General features: G+C 45.2%; 1 protein-coding gene across 1 annotated transcript in view; it reads left to right on the forward strand.

Annotated features, from left to right (window-relative positions):
* The first annotated feature begins 4130 nt into the window (after positions 1 to 4130).
* LOC130070090 (neoverrucotoxin subunit beta-like) overlaps positions 4131 to 24448 on the forward strand; it is a 52470-nt gene continuing 32152 nt past the window's right edge. Inside the window, exons 1-2 of the mRNA XM_056234376.1 lie at positions 4131 to 4221; positions 16915 to 18636. Coding sequence (XP_056090351.1) covers positions 4131 to 4221; positions 16915 to 18636 — 1813 coding nt within the window. The remainder of the gene's footprint in view (positions 4222 to 16914; positions 18637 to 24448) is intronic.

A 24448-nucleotide genomic window follows, 5' to 3' on the forward strand; every position in this document is an offset into this window, starting at 1 on the left:
TTCACTGAGCAGCTGAGATAGATCAGGTAAGCTATTTGAGAATCTATCTATAGTGGTCGGAAGGATTGTTCTGCCTGGTCGATAACGCGGCGCAACATGACAAATTTCAGCAGTACGTATTATACAAGTTACCATGTGATGATCGGTGAGATCGTCACTTTGCGGTATAATATCTATATCGGTTAGATTGGTTCCATATGATATAATTAAGTCTAGTGTATGATTTAGACGATGAGTGGGACCACTGACGTTTTGCTTGACCCCAAAGGAGTTTAATAAATCTGTAAACGCAGTCCCTAACGCATCATTTGTTTTATCTACGTGTATGTTAAAATCTCCAACAATTATTGCTTTATCGGTATTGACCAATAGATCTGAGAGAAAGTCTGCAAACTCTTTAAGGAAATCAGCGTAAGGTCATGGAGGTCTATATACAGTGGCCAAGGCTAGAGATAATAGGGATTTCTTTCTTACATCTAAGAGCGTAACGTTTAGCACAAGTACTTCAAATGAATTAAACCTGTGACCTGTTTCCTGAGTAACATTTAGAAATATCTCTATAGATTGTTGCAACACCGCCGCCACGACCGATCAGACGGGGCTCATGCTTATAACAGTATCCTGGCAGAGTGGACTCATTTAGACCGAAACACTCGTTTGGTTTAAGCCAGGTTTCAGTAACGCAAAGTACATCGAAGCTATTATCTGTGACCATTTCATTTACAATAACCGCCTTAGGTGTGAGCGATCTAATGTTTAGGAGACCTAGTTTTAGAAATTGTTTTTGTTCACTGATATTTAGATTTTCAGGTTTAATTACAATAAGATTTTTCCTAGATCCTACAGGGGATTTATTATTTGGCCTCACTAAACGAGGAATAGACACAGTTTCTATATTGGCACAGCTAAGACTGTGATTTGGAATTTGATTTTCTAGTCATACGGTGTGTAACGTCTTGGAGATGTTGTCCGACAGAACAGCCGCTCCGAATCTGCTGGGGTGCAGGCCATCAGCACAGTAGAGCCTAGGTCGCTCCCAGAACAGATTCCAATTATTTACAAAGAGCAGTTTTTGTTCATTACACAATGACATTAACCATTTATTTAGTGCAAATAATCTACTGAACCTTTCCTGTCCTTGTCGGTACGTGGGAAGCGGTCCAGACACGATGATCGTTGCCTCAGGCCCTGTGCTGCGTACCGTCTCGATCAGGCTCCTGTAGTCTTTCTTCAGAACCTCCGTCTGCCGCAGCCTGATATCGTTCGTTCCCGCGTGTAGCACCACAGCTCCGACGCGCTCGTCACCGTTCAGGATCTCGGGAACCTGTGCGGCGACATCAAGAACACGAGCACCAGGAAAGCAGTGAGTGCGCACCTTACCCTTACCTGAGGTAGCACGGACATGACGGACCATGGAAGTGCCGATGATCACGGCGTCGTTGCGTTCCGACTCGCGAAGGGGGGAGAAGCGGTTCCGGGTGGAGATCTCGAAGACCGGGAGGGGCGGAGAGGTTCTTGCTCTGGTCCTGGCTCGCGTCTTCTGCTGTGGGATCACCCAGGGTCCATGGTGTTGGGTCGGTGCCGGAGTGAATGATGCCAGAGATGATCGCGTCCTCCTGGGCAGAGAAACGCACGGAGTAGACGAAGTCGGAGTCAAAAAGTTACTAACCACTGACTTATGTGCATCGGCGCGTGACGTTTCAAGCGCTGATCGCCGATCCCGCAGCTCGGCTTGTTTCTCCAGCAGACCACGGATCTGTTTCTCCACCGATTCCAGCTCCAATCGTACCGAAATCAGCTCGAATGTGTCCTCACCTGCACTCAGAGGTAACGTTAGACACACATCTGATATGTTCGCCATAACAGATGAACAGTAAATTAGTAGTGATACTACCAATATCACTACTAATTTAGGACTGAAATGCCGGATATAACCTGTATCCTTTCAGTGAAACGGGTGTAAAATGAGTCGGTCGGTAGGCGCGAGGCCACGCGTGAAATGCTAGCGGACTAAAGGCTAGTAGCCGAGATTCGCAAAGTTGGATCTAAGTAGCGATATCAAAGCAATCCGATTGTTTTTTATAAGGAATAGTATCGAGGATAAGTTCCCATGATATAAAATAGAAAGTGCTTGTTTATAAATGAGTGGTAAAGAAGAAAATCAAGGATTAATCACACGTGCATATAGACTATTAATTTTACAGGCTAAAAAATACAGTGTTTGGAAAACTCTTAATTTAAAAAACAATGAATGCATTTCATGCCAATCAGATTTAGCCCCACCCACAGGGGAAAATCGGAATATCAAGTGGTTTCTCTGATTGCCGTGCAAAAACGAGAAAACCAAAAATCAAGTCAAGGAGTTGTTTTCTCGTTTTTTCGTTTTCATATATGAAAGCAAAAACAAATGAACGAACGATACCCGGACCAAACACAAGACACTTCTCACATGCGACGTAACAGCCGGCTGCGGATTATGAGGAGTTTAAATCTCAACAGTATTGCAGGAAGACTCAACATGGGTTAGGAACAAAAATATGTCTTTAGACTAATCAGATGCATTAGGGATGGCCCGATACCGATACTGGCATCGGGTCGATACTGTCCTCATATACTCGTCGTACTCATAAAAATTCGCCGATACCACCACGTACATTTTGCGAAACGAAACTGGCCGTCGCGAGTACTTTGTCGAGGTGAACTGAGGCATAGGGACGTGCACTCCCAACGCAATAGAGTGCGGCGCGGCGCTAGATCTGATGGCCGAGTGCGAGCGCGGGCAGTAATGCACTCACTCGTGTGTGCGGGTTACGGGAGAATAAAACGATTCGCGGGAGAATAAAACGATTCGCGGGAGAATAAAACGATTCGCGGGACTCCCGCGAACTAGAAATATCTATGAATAAAACATATACAAACTGATAGATGTTTATTCATCTGTTGCAGAAAAGCAACAAGAACAACTAAAACAAAATAGAAACGATTTATAGGCCGGAGTTTCTATTCATAACATGTTTGCAGCGTTGAGCGATGTAGCCAATCACAGACATATGTGTTGAGTTCTTGAACGCAATGGCCAATCAGAAGCATTTAAGATACTGTAGACTTCCCTCACCACTCAAAACTTTTTTGTTTAGTGCTGAATTCTGTATGCTGGCAAATCCTCTGATTATATCAAACAAAGTGTGGATATTATGAAAGATTCATTGTGCAGTCAGCTTTATTGATAATAACAGAGATGTGTGAGATCGCGATGAACTGTCAGCTTTTAGGAATTAGGCTAAGTGAGTGCACTTTGCGCGCATTCAGTCATGCCAGACCATGCACACAGTCGCCTGCTTGCTTTTATGTTAAATTAACAGTGGTTTGTGTGTTACATAAATGTCTAAAAGTAAATAATAATGAGTAAAATAATAAATATTTTACTCATTATTATTTACTTTTAGACTTGTTAAAACAAGCAGAGAAGAAAATAAAAACAGTCTTCTAACCTGTGTTCTAAAATAGTCTTCTGCCGTCTTTTCTGTGAGCCTATAGTTACTTTTGAAATATCGGTATCGGCAAGTACACAAATGTAAATACTCGTACTCGTATCGGTTTAAAAAAAAAAATGGTATCGGGCCATCCCTAAGATGCATATGTAATTTCACCACAGGTATTTTTTTTTTTTTTACATGAACAATAAATAAAGTGATCGGATTGAAGTGCGCGTTTTTATCTCACTGAATTGATTTTTAGACACACTGCACGGATTTACAGAATTTTTTGCCGTTTGCACATTGAATTATCATACATTGCTTATTTTCTTTGTTTTAATGTCTATTTGTGGTCATGAGGAGACGACAAGCACATGAACCATAATGCTGTGCTGCTTATATTTTTCAAACCGTAAAAACACCTCATTCCACGGCAGAAAAAGCATCTGTGGATGAGAGTCTGAAACAAGGACAGGCAGGATGTTGTTCTGCTACACTTCACAGACGATAGTGATATTTTAGTATAACAGCATTTTACTTAACAGCAACAGCAGCAGCAGTAACAAGTAAAAATAATTTTAGAATGATAAAGTAGTCATTATCAATCTTCAAATGTATAAATATCCCCATTGTTCATTGTTATTTCTTGCAGGCATGGCATCACAGACCATTGATGTGGCAGCTCTAGGAAGACCTCTGTATCCTGGTATGCTGTATGACTGCCGCAAGGACACCTTCATTCCAGGTGCCGTACAGTAGCTACTTAAATGTTTTTTATTCTCTTTTTCACCCAAATGTGAATCAACAATGTGGTAATTTAGAGATTTAAGATAAAGGACACAACTCAGTGTTTCCTCTACATTCATTCTGTGGTGCCCGAACTGGACATAACAGGTTCAGTCGTTCCTGATCTGGGGTATTGAAAGGTGGAGGATAAAAGGCCTGCAGCACTATTGGGCCCCCAACATTAACTGGGACCTTAGGAATATAACCCGGGCTAGGGTAAAGAAATGCTTTCACCACACCAGGTGCAAATTCCAGAAATGAGGGAGCAACCGACAGGGCATGTAGATCTCCAATTGTTTTGATAGAAGTAATAGCAAGGAGAAAAAGAGTCTTTAGAGTGAGGAATTTTTCTGAAACCTCTTCAATGGGCTCAAAGGGAGCCAAAGCCAGACCTTCAAGTACAACAGCTAAATCCCAGGCTGTTGCTCTAGAGTGCAGTGCAGGTCTCAACCTCAATGTACCATGGAGAAAACGAGTAATAAGAGGATCTCTCCCAATAGAAATACCCCCCATAGGGGTGGGTGTGGTAGGCAGATATAGCCGCCACGTAAACCTTTAGGGTGGAAGGAGATAATCTAGCAGAGAAACTGTAACAGTTCTGAAAGAATGTTCTATTTCTTGTGCTGTAATTCTACTCCCCACCTCAAGGGGGAGCTATGGGGGGAGCTATGGAGGTTTCTTTGGGAAGGGCTATCCTTTTAAGAGAGACAAGTAAGAGTGTTTAGAGGGGTACTGGCATGGCTTTGAGTGTTTGCTCAACTGAGCCGTATGCAAGTAACCCTATTATGAGGAATCTTTTTGGTTCAACAGCTCAATGTAAGTTGTATATATTTTGTAGTTCTATGTTTATTATTTGTGTAAATTGCATATTTTGATTTGTATTTGCCTATTTGTTTAGAGGGTTCTCTTTTGGCTTCATTCAATATGAACGCTTCATCTGGACTATGTTGTGCTCTGATTCTACACCTTTGTTGATTACACGGACTGGTTCTGGTCATGATTTGAAACACTTTTTGTTGGACTTCTACTCCAGGACTTCTGATGAACTTTTGGATTATTGGAAATGCTCGCTTCTAACCTGAACTGCTTGTGGTGTGGTGAGAAATTGACTATATTTCTGCCTGGACTCAAACATGTGGTGAACTGAAATGTTCTGACATAATGAAGTGATGATTTTCTTTTTCTTTGGATGCGATGATTTGCTGACAATATTGCTGTTGTGTATATATCTATATAGTTTGGGTTTTCTCACAAAAATATAAATACACTTAACTGGCAAGATGGCGGCGCGCACAGTCGCAGCGGCCAGGAGCTCCACAAACGTGCATGTTTTTTTCACTTTTCTGGTGTTATTGTGTATTACGTCGCACTTTTTAAGTACAGCGGCACTTCAGTACAGCCGCACTGAACTTTTGAACTTGAACACTGGAGTACAACACCTGTTAACCGAGCACTTCATTCCTCTCGAGATCACCAGACCATCTACCGGGCTCCCCGCAGGAGCAGGCCGACGAAGAAGGCGCTGTGAGCGGCGGCAGAAGAGGGGTAAGCGAGGGGGCGCATGGACTAGGCTAAAGGCTAATCCGTTTAAACCACCGCTCCCTACAATCTTCCTCTCAAACGCCCGGTCGATCCGTAACAAGATGGATGAGATCCGGTTGCATATAGCAGCAAAGAGGACTATTTATAACTGTTGTTGCATGATTTTTACTGAAACTTGGCTGAACAACACCACTCCGGATGCTGCCATCGAGTTAGCGGGACGCACCACCTACCGAGCCGACAGGACCGCAGACTCTGGTAAGAAGATCGGCGGGGGACTGTGTATCTATATTAACAACTCTTGGTGCACAAATATCACCATTATGAACAGACTATGCAGTCCAGAGGTGGAACTTATGCTGCTGAAGTGCAGACCGTTTTATCTTCCGAGGGAATTCACTGCTGTTTATATCTGTGCTGTTTACATTCCACCGGACGCTAATGCTAAGCTAGCGCTCGCACAGATTTCCAACAGCATTAACAACAGCTTGGTAGCACACCCGGACAGTGTTTTTGTCGCCGCTGGGGATTTTAATCATGCTGACTTAAAAACTGTTCTTCACAAATTCCATCGCAATGTGAAATGTGCTACGAGGGGAGATAAAACGCTGGACCAGGTGTATACTAATGTAGCAGAAGCATACAGGGCCCAGGCCTACCCCCACCTGGGTCTGTCAGACCATCTCTCTCTGTTGCTACACTCACGGTACACACCCAAGATCAAGAGCACTGGGATCACAACCAAGACAGTGAGAATGTTTTCAGAGGACGCTATCCCTATGTTACAGGACTGTTTCCACCACACAGATTGGGATGTTTTCAAGGGGCAGGGTACGGACACTCGTGAGTCACTGGATGAATACACCTCCACTGTCCTGTGTTACATTAACTTCTGTGTGGACAATGTTACATCTTGGAAACATTTCCGTGTGTATCTCAACAGGAAACCGTGGATTACACACGAAGTTGAACAACTGATCCGGGCTAGGAATAGAGCGCTGGGTTCTAAAGATCATGACTTATACAGCAAAGCCAGGGCTGCATTAAGGAAAGGAATCAACACTGCCAAACAACAACACCGGAGGCGTATTGAAGCCTGTTTTAATAACTCTGCAGATCCCAGGCAGGTATGGGAGGGCATTAGAGCTATCACGGATTATAAGAGTAAATTAACATCTCCCTCTGCTGATTACATCTCAGCTGAGGATTTTAATCTCTTTTATGCCCGTTATGACAGGGAAAACACTGATCCAGTGCTGCCCCCCCTCCTGTCTATTGACCGTGCACCAGTCCTGAGCAACCATGAAGTAAGACGGGCTCTCTGCAGCATTAACATCAGGAAGGCAGCCGGACCGGACGGTGTGCTGGGCCGTGTGCTGAGAGACTGTGCTGCGGAGTTAACTGACGTCTTCACTGGAATTTATAACACCTCGCTATCCACTTCATGGGTTCCTGCCTGCTTTAAGGCAGCCACAATAGTCCCAGTCCCCAAGCAGTCAAATGCCAGCCTTTTAAATGACTATAGACCGGTAGCACTCACTTCCATTCCTGCTAAGTGTCTTGAGAGGCTGGTCATCACTCACATTAAAAGTGTAATACCATCATCACTTGATCCACACCAATTTGCTTACAGGCGAAATCGGTCGACTGAGGACGCCATCGCCATCGTGCTTCACATGTTACTGGAACATCTTGAGCACAAGAACACCTACGCAAGACTCCTCTTCGTCGACTTTAGCTCTGCCTTTAATACAATCCGGCCGTTTAAACTCCGAGCCAAACTGCACCACCTTGGCTTCAACAACTCGCTGTGCAATTGGATTGTGGATTTTCTGACAGATCGAACACAGAGGGTTAGAGTAGGCAAGCACTTGTCCTCCACCCTATCAATCAACACCGGGGCCCCCCAAGGGTGTGTGCTTAGCCCTTTGCTCTACACTCTTTTTACACATGACTGCTCTGCTTCTCTCTGCTCCAACCTCATTGTTAAATTTGCAGATGATACAACAGTGCTGGGATTTATTAACAACAACAATGAGGCAGATTATCGGACTGAAGTGCAACATCTAGCGTCATGGTGTGTCAAGAATAATCTGTCCGATAAAGGAGATTATCGTGGATTTTCGCAAATGCAGACCCAATCACTCCCCTCTCTACATAGGAAATGAAGTGGTGGAGAGGGTGCCATTTTTCAAATTCCTGGGAGTAACGGTGAATGAGGACCTGTCCTGGGGAACCAACATCATCTCTGTGATAGGGAAGGCTCAGCAACGCCTCTACTATCTGAGGCAACTGAGGAATGCCAGGATTCCTAAACAGCTGATGGTAAACTTTTACAACTGTGCCATCAGCAGTGTTTTGACATATGGATTCTTAGTGTGGTATTCCAGCTGCACTAAGGCCCATCAGCAGGCACTCCAACGAGTGGTAAATACAGCTGGAAAAATCATTGGGACCACTCTCCCGAATATTAGTAACATCTATGATAGCCGTTGTTTGAAGAGAGTAAAGCGCATCTTGCGGGACCGGCATCACCCGGCCCATCATTTGTTCCGTCTGCTGCCATCAGGAAGAAGGTACAGGTCTATTGGTGCCAGTAAAACCAGACTGGCTAACAGCCTGTACCCTTACGCAGTAAGGCTGCTTAATGATGCCCTTCCCACTCTCTCCCTACCCTCCCCACTTCCTTCCAATGGACAGTAAACTATATCTCATCGTAAAATAACTATGAACTGGACTTTGCATTGCTGCATTAACCATATCCATCCTGCTTAATTGATATTTTCCTCACTGCCCCCATCCCCCTCCCCCTCTCCTCCTCTCATGGACAGTAAATCATACCTCTCTGTGAAATATCTGTGAACTGGACTTTGCATTGCTGCATTACCCCATCCATATCCACCTCTGATCATACTCTCTGTTTTTGGTTGTCTCTTGTTTTGTAAACCTTTTGCTGCTATTATATACTTTGATGGGTCATGTTTACACGGGGGATATTTATTTATTTATTATTATTTATTTATTAGTGCACTTTAAGATACCATGTACGGTTGTTATATGCTCCGAACACAATTTCGTTGCTGTCCTTTGGGATAACAATGACAATAAACTAAACTGAACTGAACTGAACTGAACTCTACTCTTGGAAGAATGGATCCCCTTCATTTAATATGTGATCAAAACAAGAGTGTTACAAAACGGTCTTGCAAAAAATCGAGAACTGAGCCAACAGGGCCGTCAACAGGATCTAAATGACGTACACCACACCAGGTGGAGAATAATTTCCATTTCAGTGCGTCTTCTCGTGGAAGGGGCTCTGGAATGGAGAATGGTCTCAACGACCTCAGTCGAGAGACCGGATTCTTTGAGCCGGGCCCCCTCAGAGGCCAGGCCCACAGTTTCCACAACTCCGGTCGAGGGTGAAATATCGTGCCCCCTGCCTGGGACAGCAGGTCCCTCCTGAGCGGAATCTCCATGGGAGAGCCGTCCAGAAGAGACATTCGGTCCGAGAAACAAATTCGAGTCGGCCAGTAAGGGGCTACTAGTAGCAGATGAGCCCCTTCCCGGCGAACCCTCTCCAGAACCCCCGGAAGCATAGATATTGGGGGAAATGCGTACAGGTGTAGCCTCGGCCACACCTGCACCATCGCATCCAGTCCGAGAGGAGCTGGCTGCGTGAGGGAGAACCACATGGGACAATGGGTTGTATCTGACGATGCGAAAAGGTCTACTTGAGCTCGACCAAACTTCTCCCACAGGAGCTCCACCACCTCGGGGTGAAGTTTCCACTCCCCGGGCCTCAGCCCCTGCCTCGACAGGATATCCGCTCCCACATTCTGACGCCCCGGACATGTACACTGCTCTGAGAGATAGCAACTTCCCCTGGGCCCATAGGAGGATCTGATGGGCCTGCTTGCAAAGGTGACGTGACCTCAGACCCCCCTGATGGTTGATATAGGAGACCACCGATGAGTTGTCCGTGTGGACCAACACATGATGGCCTCTCAGGTCTGGCAGGAAATACTTGAGAGCTCGAAATACCGCCATCATCTCCAAACGATTTATATGCCAGGAACGTTGATGGTCCTGCCAAAGACCTTGCGCCGAGTGGCCACTCATGACCACCCCCCATCCCGTGAGGGAAGCATCCGTCGAAAGCGTGACGCGTCGACAAGAAGCCCCCAACACTGGGCCCTGGGCGAGGAACCAAGGTTTCTTCCACATGACCAAGGCACGAAGGCATCGCCGCGTGACCTTGATCCTGCGGAACGGATTTCCCCTCGGAGAAAATCCCTTGGTCCTGAGCCACCACTGCAGGGGTCTCATGTACAGAAGGCCGAAAGTAATTACGTTGGATGCAGCTGCCATGAGACCCACCAGTCTCTGAAACTGTTTTACAGTGAGTGACTGGCCTAGTTTCACATTCTTTACGGCTGTGAGAATCGCAGAAATACGTGCAGGGGACAGACGTGCCTGCATAGTGGTCGAATCCCAAATTACACCTAGAAAAGTGGTCCTCTGAGCTGGGAGGAGCACACTTTTTTTGGTGTTGAGCCGCAACCCCAAATTCTTTATATGGGACAGAACGACATCTCGATGACGAACTGCCAACTGCTCTGACTGAGCTAAAATCAACCAATCGTCGATGTGGTTTAATACGCGAATGCCCTGGAGTCTCGAAGGAGCCAGAGCTGCATCCACGCATTTTGTAAAGGTGCGGTGTGATAAACCTAGGCCAAATGGAAGAACCCGATACTGGTATTTCTCGCCCCCGAAAGCGAACCTCAGGAACTTCTTGTGATGAGGATGGATAGATACATGGAAGAACGCGTCTTTCAAGTCTATTGTGACAAACCAGTCCTCGGACTGAATCTGTGATACAATCTGTTTGAGTGTAAGCATTTTGAACTTGAGTTTCTGAACTCTGCTGTTTAACTGGCGCAGATCTAGAATAGGACGCAACCCTCCATCCTTCTTTGGAACAATGAAATAACGGCTGTAAAACCCTGACTCTCTGCTTGGAGGAGAAACCCTTTCTATAGCTCCTTTTTGAAGAAGTGTCAGTATTTCCTGCTCCATGACCAAAGCCTGTTGTGAGTCCAATACTGTAGAGAGGACCCCTTGAAATCTGGGCGGACGAGAACCGAACTGAATTCTGTAACCCTTTTCTATTATGTGCAGGACCCATATAGAAACATTTGGCAGAAGTTTCCACGCTGCCAGAAATTCCGATAAGGGAACCAGCCTCTCGAGACTGGCCTCTGGATTTGATTGAACAATCATTTCGGCGCCCTGAAGCGGCGAACCGGCAGGAAACAACCGAGCTGACCGTTCTACAACCCTCCTCAGAGGATTGTACGGGGACGCTGACACCTCGGTGCCCTGAAACGGCGAACCGGCAGGGAACAACCGAAGTGGCAACGCTGCGACTCTCCTCGGAGAATCGCCCCTCGGAGGGCGCCAAGGAGGGACGGTTCCTCGGAATCGTTAAATGCCCCCTTGCGCCACCTGGCGGTCATTTCGCAAACGACTTTGAAATGCGACTATTATTTTTACCGTGGTGGATTTGCTGTGGCACAAGTCGCTGCAGTAATAGTCATTCTGGTTGAGTACCTACTGTGGCTGACGCTACGGAAAAGATTAATCTTTTCGAGATATTGAAGCCAAAAAAATTATCCTTAATTTTGTATTCATTGTCAATGCAGTGCACCAGCTAGCAGACCTAGAGCAGGCTGTCTAGCGTGCTCATAGGCTGCCGTGCGGGAACTGCAGCAGCCTACCACTGAGCCCGGCATGACGTCGCGTCCAATGAAGGGCGCTCGCGCCTTCACAGCGTCACAGCCTGCCAGAATGGTCGTGGCTTAGCGTATATAAGAGGGGCTCGGAGGCTGTTTCTCTGGTTTTCATCGACTGAAGCGAAAGTCGCTCGTGGCACGAGCACGGCAGGTTACGCAATACCCTCTTCTAGAGAGAACCGAGGTTACGTTAGGTAACCGATACGTTCTCTTACGAGAGGTTCTCTCGTATTGCGTAAGTTAGCTTACGCTACGGGAACCCTTTGTCAACGCTGTGCGCGCCAGCATCCACTCCATTAGTCCCCGAGAGTCTCGGGGAACAGAAATAAGTGGGAAAAATAGGCGGCCAGCATAGCGGGCCGACACATGTTTAAGCACCCTATGGGAATTCAGAGCAGCGCAGCCGGTCTGGCATAACAACCCATTATAGTGCAGCTTAACCAGAAGAGCTTAGTACGAAACAAAAAGCTGCTCCGAGCGCCTGAAGGGGGCGGAGCGCGCAATGTAAACCTTCAGCGCTCTGACAGGGCAGAGGAGGTTAATATCACTCTCGCTATCGGATGCTGGCAGAGCCGATAAAATGACCTGTGCTCTGAAGGGAGTGCCAATCACCTTCGGGACATAGCCATGCCTTGGTTTGAGGATGACTTTAGAGTCATTTGGCCCAAACTTGAGACACGCAGCGCTAACAGAAAGCGCGTGTAAATCCCCCAAACGTTTGACTGATGACAGTGCTGTCAGAAAAACAGTTTTGAGCAAGAGGTATTTCAGATCCACAGAATCTAACGGTACGAAGGGATATGTTTTCAGGGCCTCCAAGACCAAGGAAAGTCCCAGATAGGAACTGACGGGGGACACTACAGACATGTTGTCTGAACGGACTAGAACATGGTGGTCCTGTAAAAACAGGAGGAAGCGCCTCAGCGCGTTCTCGACCGCCAACATTTCCAGACAGTTTATGTGAAGGAGCTTCTCCTGGTCTGGCCATAGGCCAAAGGCCGGTCTGCCCTCGAAGAGAGCGCCCCAACCTGAGTTGGACGCATCTGTCGAGATGACCTTTCGATATGAGACAGCTCCCATCATCATTCCCCGCTGATACCAATCGGCCGCTAACCAGGGCTGCAGAGCTGTGACGCAGCTCTGAGTCACTCTGATTCGTTCGCAGCCGGCAGTCCAGGCCCAGCGAAGCTGGAGCACTGCCGCGGCTGAGGCCATATAGCCCAGCATCCTCTGGAATGTCTTCAGAGGAACCATACTGCCTTTTTGGAAAGAAGCGGCTAGGTGACGAACACGGCGTGTGCGCTGTGTCGATAAATGAGCCGTCATGGCCACAGAGTCCAGTTCTATTCCCAGAAAAGAAACTGACTGACTGGGCGTTAATGAGCTCTTGGTCCAGTTGACCGTGAGACCCAAGCTTTCCAGGTGACTGAGAAGCACTGTTCTGTGAGACAAGAGTTCCGTCTCTGACTGTGCCAGAATCAGCCAATCGTCCAAATAGTTAAAAATTCGCATGCCCTGATTTATCAAGGGCGCGAGGGCCGCGTCCATGCACTTCGTGAACGTGCGAGATGCCAATAACAGGCCGAACGGTGTATTGATATACCTGACCATCGAAGGCAAATCTCAAGAATGGCCTGTGACAGGGTATTATCTGAATCTGAAAATAGGCATCTTTCAGATCGAGATAAATAAACCAGTCCCTCGGGTGAACGTGCGCGAGGATTTTTCTGGTTGTGAGCATTTTGAACGGTCTTTTCACAAGCACTTTGTTTAAATGTCTCAGATCTAAAATAGGTCTGAGGGCTCCATCCTTCTTGGGTACGAGAAAATAACGGCTGTAAAAGCCTGACTAGCTCAGAGAAGGCGGTACCAGCTCTATGGCCCCTTTGCACAACCGCTTCGCTATTAGTAGATACTTGTGCTACTTCCAAATTCACTGTTGGCGCTGTCCGAGCTCGAAAGCCCGGGGGACGGCAATCGAACTGTAGCGAATAGCCTTGTCTTATTGTGCTCAGCATCCATTCTGAATCCCCTGGGATAGCTTCCCATGCTTTTATATGTACAGCTAGGGGTCGAATGGCCTCAGGGTTCTGATTGCCACACTGCGTGGGGTCCCTCGGTGCTTGAATACGGCGGCTCGCTTAAAGCGGTAGCAGGCTGTTTCATACGTGACGTCCTGATTACTGAGAATGGGGAGCGTTTTGTGTACACTTTGTGATGCGCGAGCAGCGCCCTGGGCGAAGCGTTTATTAGTAAGCGTGAGCGCTTGAGAGCGGGCACAAGACTTACATTCATGTGTGATGCCCTGATCGCCTTGGATGGGGAAAGTTTTGTGAAAACCCTGTGACGGCTGTCCGAGCACGACCTAGGGCGGGCTCCCTGGCGTCGCTGCAAAGGCAGGAACAAGTTCATGGCCTGCGTGGTCTTCTGTACCTTGGAAAAGCGGTTTACGATCCCGTTCACTGCTGGGCCGAAGAGACCAGTAGGGGAGAGCGGCGCGTTGAGAAAAACGGCGCACTCAGACTCCCTCATATAAGCAAGCGTCAACCAGAGGTGCCTCTCTGTGGCGGTTAGCGCGGCCATGCATCGTCCTAAGGCTTGAGCTGCAGACTTGGTAGCGCGAAGGGAGAGATCCGCCGCGCTTCTCAGGTCCGTGACGGCAGCTGGATCCCGACCTCTCTCGTCCCAATCACGGAGGAGATCGGCTTGAAAGATCTGAAGCACAGCCATATAGTGCAGGGCGGATGCGGCCTGTCCGGCGGCGGCGTATGCGCGGCTGATAAGGGCAGAAGTAGTCCTGCAGGCCTTTGACAGGAGGGCAGACTTTGAGCGCCATCCAGCGGAGGGCGGACAAAGGTACACTGCAACCGCCTCCTCCACAGGGGGAATAGAGGTGTATCCCTTCTCGGCGGCGCCGTCCACTTGGGAGAGCGACGCGGAGACATGAGACTGGAGCCTCGCGGAGAATGGAGCATTCCACGATTTTGCCAGTTCTGTGTGGAGTTTGGCAGGATGGGCGCAGACCTGGAGGCGGGCGCTTGATGGCGGCGACTCTGAAGAAAGCTGCCGTCGAGTCTGTTAGGCGCGGGCTCCTTAGGCGGCTACCACTCGAGGCCGAGGCGGTCGACGGCCTGTGAAAGGAGGCGCATCAGGTCGGCGTCCACTCCAGCACGGGTACGGCCGGATTCCTGGATCGAGGAGGAGGCGGAGTGATGAAAACCCGACCACTCCTCGCTGTCCGATGCCAGGATAGAGCAGATCTTTCGTAGCGTCTCCATCCGCCTCGTCATCAGAAACGACGGCAGCGCGGGTCGTAGCCGGCGGCTGCGAGTCCGTGAAGGGGGGCGGCGAGGGCGAAGCTCGAGGAAGGAACTCCGGCGAGCGTTTCGTGGTGGCCACAGGCTCTGGGGGCCTTTAAGAACGCGCTTCTTCTTGCTCGGTCCTACGAAGGGCGGAGTGACAGCTTCGGGTTTGAAAGCTTCGAGTCGAGCCCGCAGGGTCGACATCGGAAGCTCCTCGCAGAGCTCACAGCCTCCTGACGAGAGGGTGAGAGCTGCGTGTTCCTGGCCCAGGCAGAGAGCGCAGATCACATGGTGGTCTCCGGCGCTGAGTGGGGCTCTGCACGAGCCGCAGGAAGTGCGAGGCATCTTGAAAAAGACGTCTCGCGCTCTTTTAGAAGGTGGGTGTCGCAGAGGCGTACACACAGAGAGCTTTGAAAAAGGATACGTCACCGGATAGCGTAGCTCGCACGGATGGCCGAAGGCGGTGATGACCGGCTTCCTCAAGGGCAAGGCGCTGTCCTAAGCTGACTTTTCGCTACCTCGAACGGCGGCGCGGCTTATCTCGGATCCAACGATGCGAAGAGCTTCGCTGAAGAGATAAAAATCAGAGAAACAGCCTCCGAGCCCCGCTTATATACGCTAAGCCACACCCATTCTGGCGGGCTGTGACGCTGTGAAGGCGCGGGCGCCCTTCATTGGACGCAACGTCATGCCGGGCTCAGTGGTAGGCTGCTGCAGTTCCCGCACACGCTAGACAGCCTGCTCTAGGTCTGCTAGCTGCTGCACTGCGTTGACAATGAATACAAAATTAAGGATAATTTTTTGGCTTCAATATCTCGAAAAGATGAATCTTTCCCGTAGCGTAAGCTATACGCAATACGAGAGAACCTCTCGTAAGATAACTTTTTCTGTTCTATCATACCGTGTTTCTACTGTACCGCCTGTTTTGAATGTCAACATTACTGTACATGTGGACATACAGTTCCCAACCAAGAAATTTCGTGTAAAAACGGTGGATTGCATGTTTTGCATGCAAATACCTGTAAAACTGAAACATCAAAGTCTATGCATATTTTTGTTTATGTGTTCTATTTTGAAATGAAGAGTTAGTATATATTTAACAAAATGTGTTTTTGAGAAGAAAATTATCCATTTGACCAATTGTGTTTTGTAGGTGTTAGTTTTGTGTTAAGAGTTTAGAAAAAGTATCTGAAGTATGGGTAAGCGCTTGTTAGCGATTGAAAAAAACTGTAATTGCGATTAATCATAGCAAATTGTGCAATTAATTAGTTAAATTGTATATGTATGTGTGTATATATATATACTGTATGTACTTGTTTTTCATAAATGTATTTTGTAACAATACAAATAGCAAGGTGGAACATTTTACCATTTATTTGTTCTCTTCACTTAATGTTTTTTTCACTTTATATAGAATATAACATTCTCTTACTATGGCACTTTATATCATTGCAAATATATATCTTGCGTAATTTGTTTTGATGGAGATGTTTTAATTTTTCAATTCTTCAGAAAGTGGCCTGTGTGTGAGTGCTCGTGATTCTTGGGTAAGGTTCAATGGGAATCACTCATGGGCGATGACCCCTCCCCTGTGGAAATAGGCCTGCCACCACAGCTGGAAAAAATCCTAGAGGAAACACTGCAACTATTAAATTAGAAGTCTTATAGATACAAAATAGGCATGTTGACTTGAACAGTACATTGCGTCCTCACACGTTAATATTCAACAATATTTATGATCTCCTGCATTGACACTATTATATGAGAACTGAACTGAGCTGGACGATGACGTAACGTTTTTTTTTCCAGAGCAGCTATATATATATATATATATATTATCTAAATTAATAACTTTTTTTACAACAAAGATGAACCATCAATGAACTTACTTAAGCTGGACGATGGCTCTATTTTCTTCTAGAAACAAACTTTGTTGCATTATTTTCCTGTTATTACTGTAAAGCTGCTTTAAAACAAACTTGACTTAACTGTTGAAGCTATTTCTCATTTCAGGTGTCACTCTGTGGGATAAGAAGTCACTGACTGAAGATTTGGACACCCGTCCACAGCCCATGACAGATGTGAAGTTCAGTAGCTCCGACTCTCTCTCTAGTAAGTCCAGTCTCCTGGATGTAAGTGATTCCCTGAAGGCCAGCTTCTTGGGAGGGCTGGTGGAGGTGGGAGGATCTGCCAAGTTCCTGCGTGACACCAAATCCTCAAACCAACAGTCCAGAGTTACAATGAATTACAGTGAAACCACAAGATTTGATCAGCTCACTATGACTCAGCTGGGACAGATCACTTACCCTCAGATCTTTGACCAGAAAACTGCAACTCATGTGGTCACTGCTGTACTGTACGGTGCTCAGGCCGTCATGGTGTTTGATCGGACATTTTCAGAAGATGAAGTTAAGCAGGAGATTGAGGGAGAACTGAATGTCATGGTCAAGAACATCCCTAAATTTTCAATTGAGAGACAAGGAGCTTTACAAATGACAGATGCTCAAAAGAATATGGCTGAAAGCATCGCCTGCACATTTTATGGTGACGTCCGCCTTGAGCAGAACCCCACCACTTTTTTGGAGGCCCTAGAGGTGTACAAGAAGCTCCCCTCTATACTGAAGGAGAAGCCAGATAATGCAGTTCCAATAAAAGTCTGGCTCTATCCTCTTTTTCTACTGGATAAAAAAGCTTCTCAGTTGATGAGAGAAATCACCACACATCTGGTTTCCAACACTCAAGATATAATAGAGGGGCTGGGAGAAGTACAGAGGACATGCAACGACCTGTCAAGACAAACTCTGGTAAATGTTTTCAATGACATCAAAGAGAGGCTACATTCGTTTCAGGGTTCTCTTAACATTTACAAAATGGTTCTCCTGAAAGCAGTGGCCAAGGTCTTGCCTGCTATACGAGGAGGAGAGATGGAGCAAAATTCACTGGAAGACATCCTGAAGATCCACTACAGCTCCCCCTTTAATGCTGACATGCTAAACCAGTGGTTAGATCATGCAAAGGCTGAACTTAACATCTTGAGTTCTCACACCGAGATGCTGGAGGAAATCAATACTGAAGACTCAAACCGTCTCAACACCATCCTCCTTGATCCTAATATTGATGTTGTGATGTGCTTGACCTTCACATCTCTGAAGTATGAAGACTCGTATCTTTCAACCCTGAAGAAGTTTCTGGAATCTGACGAGTTTAAAGAGCTAGACGTGGGAATGAAACACAACTCTAGCACGTTAGTATCAGAAGAGTGGCTCAACAATCCTGGTGTCAGCTCAAAGATGAGAGATAACTTATCTGTTTTCAGAAGTTCTTCAGAGGCTAATAAAGATGAAAAGAGATATCGATTCATTATTTCTGCCATCTCCGATCCCTCCAGTCCAGGCTCCTCTATCTATCTGTATGAAAAAGGGAAGCTGACAGACACACAGTTCCAGCCCGTGTCGAAGCCTCCCCCAGCAGAAGTGAAGAAGGTCCTGGAGGATAGTGTGTCCCTGAAACTACAGAAGTCCCCAACTGGAGAAACTGTGCAGTTCAGAGTGGAGTACCAGCAGGTGAAAGCAGATTCTGGCGCTGAGGAACAGTGGATTATAATAAACACTGCTGATGAAGACTTTACTCTGACTGGATTGGAGTCTGGAAAGCAGTACTTGATCCGCTACAGGATAGTGGGTAAAGTGGGAGTGAGTGAAGCCAGTGACACTATCGGCCCCATACAGTCTTTAGGTGAGTGTTGTATGCACATTTCTTTGCATTAATCTTTATCAAAAAATAATAATATATATAATATATATATATATTGGGCAACGATTAATCGTGATTAATCGCATCCAAAATAAAAGTTTGTGTTTACATAATATGTGTGTATTGTATAATGATTTTGTATATATAAATACACACACATGCATGTACATTTTTAAGAAATATTTGCATGTTTATACTGTATATATATTTATACATAATTTATATGATATATTAATATACATTTTTCTTAAATATATACATGCATGTCTGTGTATTTATATATATATATACGAAATAATTATACACACATATTATGTAAGCACAAACTTTTATTTTGGATGCGATTAATCGTTGCCCAGCACTAAATACCTTCACACAGTCAATGTTTGTAATGGCAACCATATTTCCTAACAGATGTGGCTATAATTAAACATGTAACATGTTGGAAAGTGTTTCCCATTTGACTGTATATATGAAAGTATTATTTCATTCGTTCATGTTGTTACAAATGGCGCTTATCCAGTGCTTAATTTGTAAAGTGGGAGGTCCCGGAGCGCAGAGGGGGGGTGGATCCGGCGACTAACGGTACAAAAAAAAAAAAAGCTACGTAGCTTCTCTGACTAAAAAAAAAACCTTAACAACGCTGTGTGTGTATCAGGGCAAAGTTTATTTTAATTTCAGAACATGCACTACATGTGTGCAAAATGTAAAAAAAAAAAAAACGTTTTCACAAGCAGCAAGGGGGTCGCACACCGGACGAGAAGCGCCGCGTAGGACAACTCGAGGTATCGCACACCGGACGCGCACTTTCTCAGTTTATGGCCAGCAATATTGTTATGTTTAAGGACATTATGGAATTAAGATAATGTCTGTATTATGTTACGATTGTACTGTACAATCGTTGCTAGTCTGCAGACTCTGAAGAGCGTCCGTTAACTGAATTAATTGAGAATCTCACCTGAAAATCCGATAATATAGGCAATTTTCATTCAAGCAACTGATTTCTGTAAATTAATGTAAAACTAAATGTATATTGTATGCAGCACAGGGTGAAGTCAGACAGTATTTACATTAGCAACGCCGAATGGCGCTGCCGGTGTGTCTACATAGAGAATAATGTGTTAGAATTTTAAAGATGTGGCACTGCACGATGCTGCGCGACGCTTCTCGTCCGGTGTGCCGAAAATTCACCTCAAAAACGCATCGAAACTGCAAACACAAGATTTTTGTGAAACTTCAGTGGGGATAAAGACTAACAAGACAGATATCAACATTGAACACTACACAAACAGTAATTATTAATTTTCCATAGTGACACAGGAGGTGCCGGATCCAATAAAAAAAGGTTCCGGATCCAACGTCGGAGGTGCGGGAACGTGTTCCGGCGTGTTCCGGCTCAAATTAAGCCCTGCGCTTATCCACTGCATGGTACGGCTCGGTTCGGCTCGGTATAATTCGACTCGGCGCGGAACAGTTCGGCTCGCTTCAATTTTCCACTGCGTGGTACGACTCGACTCGGTACGACTCGACTTGGTACGGCGCGGTTCAGTTCGCTTTAGCTTGGTTGCTTTTCCACTGCAGTTAGTGCCGCTTCAAAGTGGGTGGGACTGATCGAGCCGTACCGTACCATGCAGTGGAAAAGCGGCAAAATAGTCCTTAGAGGCGCAGAGTATGTTATGTATTTGATGTCTAATGTAGGCTACTGTTCTTAATTATATGCCATTCACAATAAACAATACAAAACCTTGAACAAGTGACATGTACATTGCTCTGTATGAAAACCAATCTGACATTTAAAAATATAGCTGACATAAAAATAAAATAAACGAATAAACAATAACAATAATAAACAAAATCAACTTAACACACAAAAACTGTTGACTCTTAAGCCCACTGTAGAAAGACCTCAGTCATCCCTGAAAACAAAATTATTGATTAATATAAATAATATATTTAACAAATGCAAATCTCATTATTTATATTCTTTGATAATAATCATTATTAATTACTCTTAATAAATGCAAAGCATACAGAAGTTCATTGTAAAGGAAGTAATTGAACTGACCACAGGAAAATAAAATCTATAAATTATAAGTTATGACAACAAATTCAAGCTTCAATGCAACGTGATCTCATGAGAATACTTATGTATTTTTACGTAAAGTGTAGTTCTACCACACGTACATTTATTTATGTTTTAATACACAGAGAAACGTATAATACTGATGTATTTATAGCACTAATTCGTAATATATATATATATAAATAAAAACTTTACTGATATACAAATTTTTACGTATTCCTATTTATGAATATAAAAATAGTGCCATTAATGTTTTGAATCTATTGCATTCAATTGTCTTATCAGTTACGTTTTCAGTCACATTTATTAATTGCAGTTTACTCATTTACTTAATAAGAAATAACATTTCGCTCTGTTTGTGACTTCTGCTGCAAAATCATTTCGGATTATTACATGATAAACAAGACTACACTTTAAAACCTTAAAATGAATAACGTTTCTTTAATCGTTTAACCATTTTGTAATATTTTAAATTGTTTGCCGTAAGACATAAAAGCCATTTTCTCCTATAGAACAATAGTTGACAATAGAACCATAAAACACACCTGTACGAAAAACCAACAACGCCCCCTTGAGGTATCTTTATGTATGTGACTTTGTTGGTGCTTGTATGGGCATGGACATGGACAAGTCAGGGCATTTCTGAACCAGTATCAGAGGGCAGTCTATATACACAGACTGACTTGATTTCTTGACTGCTGCATGTTTATAGTTTCCGTGAGTGATTGATTAAGAAGTAAGTTATCTGTTTTACATTCTATGCTGTTCAAACTTTAATATTCTGTGTATTCAGTTACTGTCATCCATGAACTGTACTAGTTCAAATAATAATTTAAATAATAATATTTTCGTGTAAATTGCATGCTGCCCAAGTCCATGTCAAGTCATGTTGGAGCTAGTTTGATACTGTTTAGTTGTATATGTTCTGCAGTATAATTTAAATATGTAAGCTACATTTTTTTATGCTATATATTTAGATTCTAAATTCTCTTGAATGCAACTTGCAACTTGAAGTGTGATGGGGACACTATACTGAAAGAGCACCGTCCTTCGGATGAGACGTTAAACCGAGGTCCTGACTCTCTGTGGCCATTAAAAATCCCAGGATGTCCTGTGGAAAAGAGTAGGGGTGTAACCCCGGTGGTCCTGGCCATATCTGCCCCTTGGCCTCTGTCCATTATGGCCTCCTAATCATCCCCATATACTGATTCACTCTGTCTCCTATCCACCAATAAGCTGGTGTGTGGTGGGCGTTCTGGCGCACTGTGGCTGACGTCACATCATCTAGATGATGCTGCACACTGGTGGTGGTGGAGGAGATTCCCCCTTCCATGTAAAGTGCTTTGAGTACCCAGAAAAGCGTTATATAAATGTAATGACTTATTATTATTATTAACTTGAATACTCTTTACTTAAGTACTGCGAACGTATGGTTTACAGATACTACCTAATATTTAACATTTAATAACGTGATTTACTGTAACTTCTGTTTTGTATAGTGACTATTCTCGTTATGCTAATCTAAATAAAACCCTTCTGCTGGGACACTCTCACTTGCTCCAGTTTCTCTAACCGGAAACCCCCACCACCATTTCTACTAGTGCTTAACCGAACCCTCTGAGTGTCCCATATGCTTGTATAACACCAAAACACAATATAAATTCACAAAAGACATCCATTTTATTCACTCGTTGTAATCCAAATCTTTAGAATCCATACGTTTGCAAGAAACAGATCCAAATTCAGCCCTTTATCCAGCGATCTTCAGGCCCTATCTTACACAATGCAGCACCAAGCAAAAACGCAAGGTTATTGCTAGTTTCAGCCCGAGGCAGATTTCATTTTCACGTCCTGCGCCACGTTGTTTAAATAGCAAATGCATTTGTGCGCCCATGGGCGGCTGGGCTGAAAACGTCTCGGTTACCATGCTTGCTGTACCTTAGCGGAGGACTGGACACCGTCCGGCTCCTCAGCGTAAAGCATATGTGTGTGCGCTCGCTTCCGCTTTATACCCGCACTGGCAGGCGGGGCGCGGAATGCAAGTCTTGCATGCCAATGTTCATTGGCTCGTTTTAATTCACTCGAAGGCAATTGGTCTCCCTAGCGTGATCCCAATTCATTGGAAACTCCTCCGTCGAGACGTAGGAGTTCCCGAACGAAAGGGAACCAGGTGTGTGTTCAGGCGCATTGTTGGCGCGTTGCTATTTTGAGGAACAGAAATAGACTGAGCCATTGACCAACCTGGTCTAAAGTCAGTGGTCCAGCATTTTTTATTATTATTTAAAGGCGGGTCCACATCGCGCGTACACTCTGCTTATTACTCACACACTCTGCTTATTACACAAACATTTTGCTTATTACACACACACTCTGCTTATTACACACACACACACTCTGCTTATTAAACACACAGGGACGCACAGCAGCACACAAACATGCCAAATATTTAAAATAAAAGGATTACAATGTAAAAGATTATTATTGTGTACGTAAAGATATGGAGGAACAGGAACCCGGCTTGTCCTGTAGATGGTCTGCTTGCGCACTTTAACCTTGCGCACGAGCAGATCCGTTTGCGCTCTGGAGACGCGTTCGGTCTTTTCACTATCAAATTCCTCCATGTAAATAGCTAATCTGCTGGCATTTAAATGGAATGAGGGATGAGACTCTGATTGGTTTAACGCACGTAAATCCCAAAACACACCCATTACTCATTAAGAGAATAGGGACAAACTGTAATTGTCAAACTGTAATTATAAATTACCTTTAGTATTATTTAGTGATTTTATTTGGTAAGAGTAAAGTGCTTTTATTTTGAAGTCTCCGCACAAGGCCTTTTGGGACGCTCGTGAGTGAGAGAGTCGGAAAGCTAACAGCAAGTGAAGCACGGACAATTTAATGCTCCGATAAAAGTGTTAAGGTTGTTATAGCGGTTGTTATAGTTTTGTGTCTGTATTTTACTTTGGTGAACGTTATGTTACATCTGCGCATGTCATTGTATGTTCATATTAAGTTAATGTGGTCTTTATTTTCTCGTTATACTGTATGTTTAGTTTTCTTACGAGAGGTTCTCTCGTATTGCGTAAGTTTAGCTTACGCTACGGGAAAGATTCATCTTCTCGAGATATTGAAGCCAAAAAATTATCCTTAATTTTGTATTCATTGTCAACGCTAGACCTAGAGCAGGCAGTCTTGCGTGCTCATTGGCTGCCCTGCGGGCATCTGCTGCAGCCTACCAGTGAGCCCCGCGTGACGTCACGCCCAATGAAGGGCGCCCGCGCCTTCATAGCGACATAGCCCGCCAGAATAGGCGTGGCTTAGCGTATAAGAGAAGGGGCTGTAGGCTGAATTCCCTGATTTTCGTCTCTTCAGCAAGCTATTCGCATCGCTGGATCTGAGAGAAGCCACCGCCGCCGTTGAACAGCGAACAGCCAGCTTAGGACAGCGCTGAGGAAGCCGGCCGTCTTCGCCACCTTCAGCCATCCGTGCAAGCTACGCTATCCGGCGACGTATCCTTTTTACATTGTTATTGTATTTTCATACTCCTAAAAGAGCAGCGAGCGTCTTTTTCAAGATGCCTCGCACTTCCTGTGGCTCGTGCAGGGCCCCGCTCAGCGTCGGAGACCGCCACGTGATCTGCGCTCTCTGCCTGGGCCAGGAACAGGCGGAGCTCGCCCTCGCGTCCGGGGGCTGCGAGTTCTGTGAAGCGCT

Source organism: Rhinichthys klamathensis, unplaced genomic scaffold (genome assembly GCF_029890125.1).
Source record: "Rhinichthys klamathensis goyatoka isolate OS25496 unplaced genomic scaffold, OSU_Roscu_1.1 h1tg000018l_1, whole genome shotgun sequence".
NCBI lineage: Eukaryota > Metazoa > Chordata > Actinopteri > Cypriniformes > Leuciscidae > Rhinichthys > Rhinichthys klamathensis.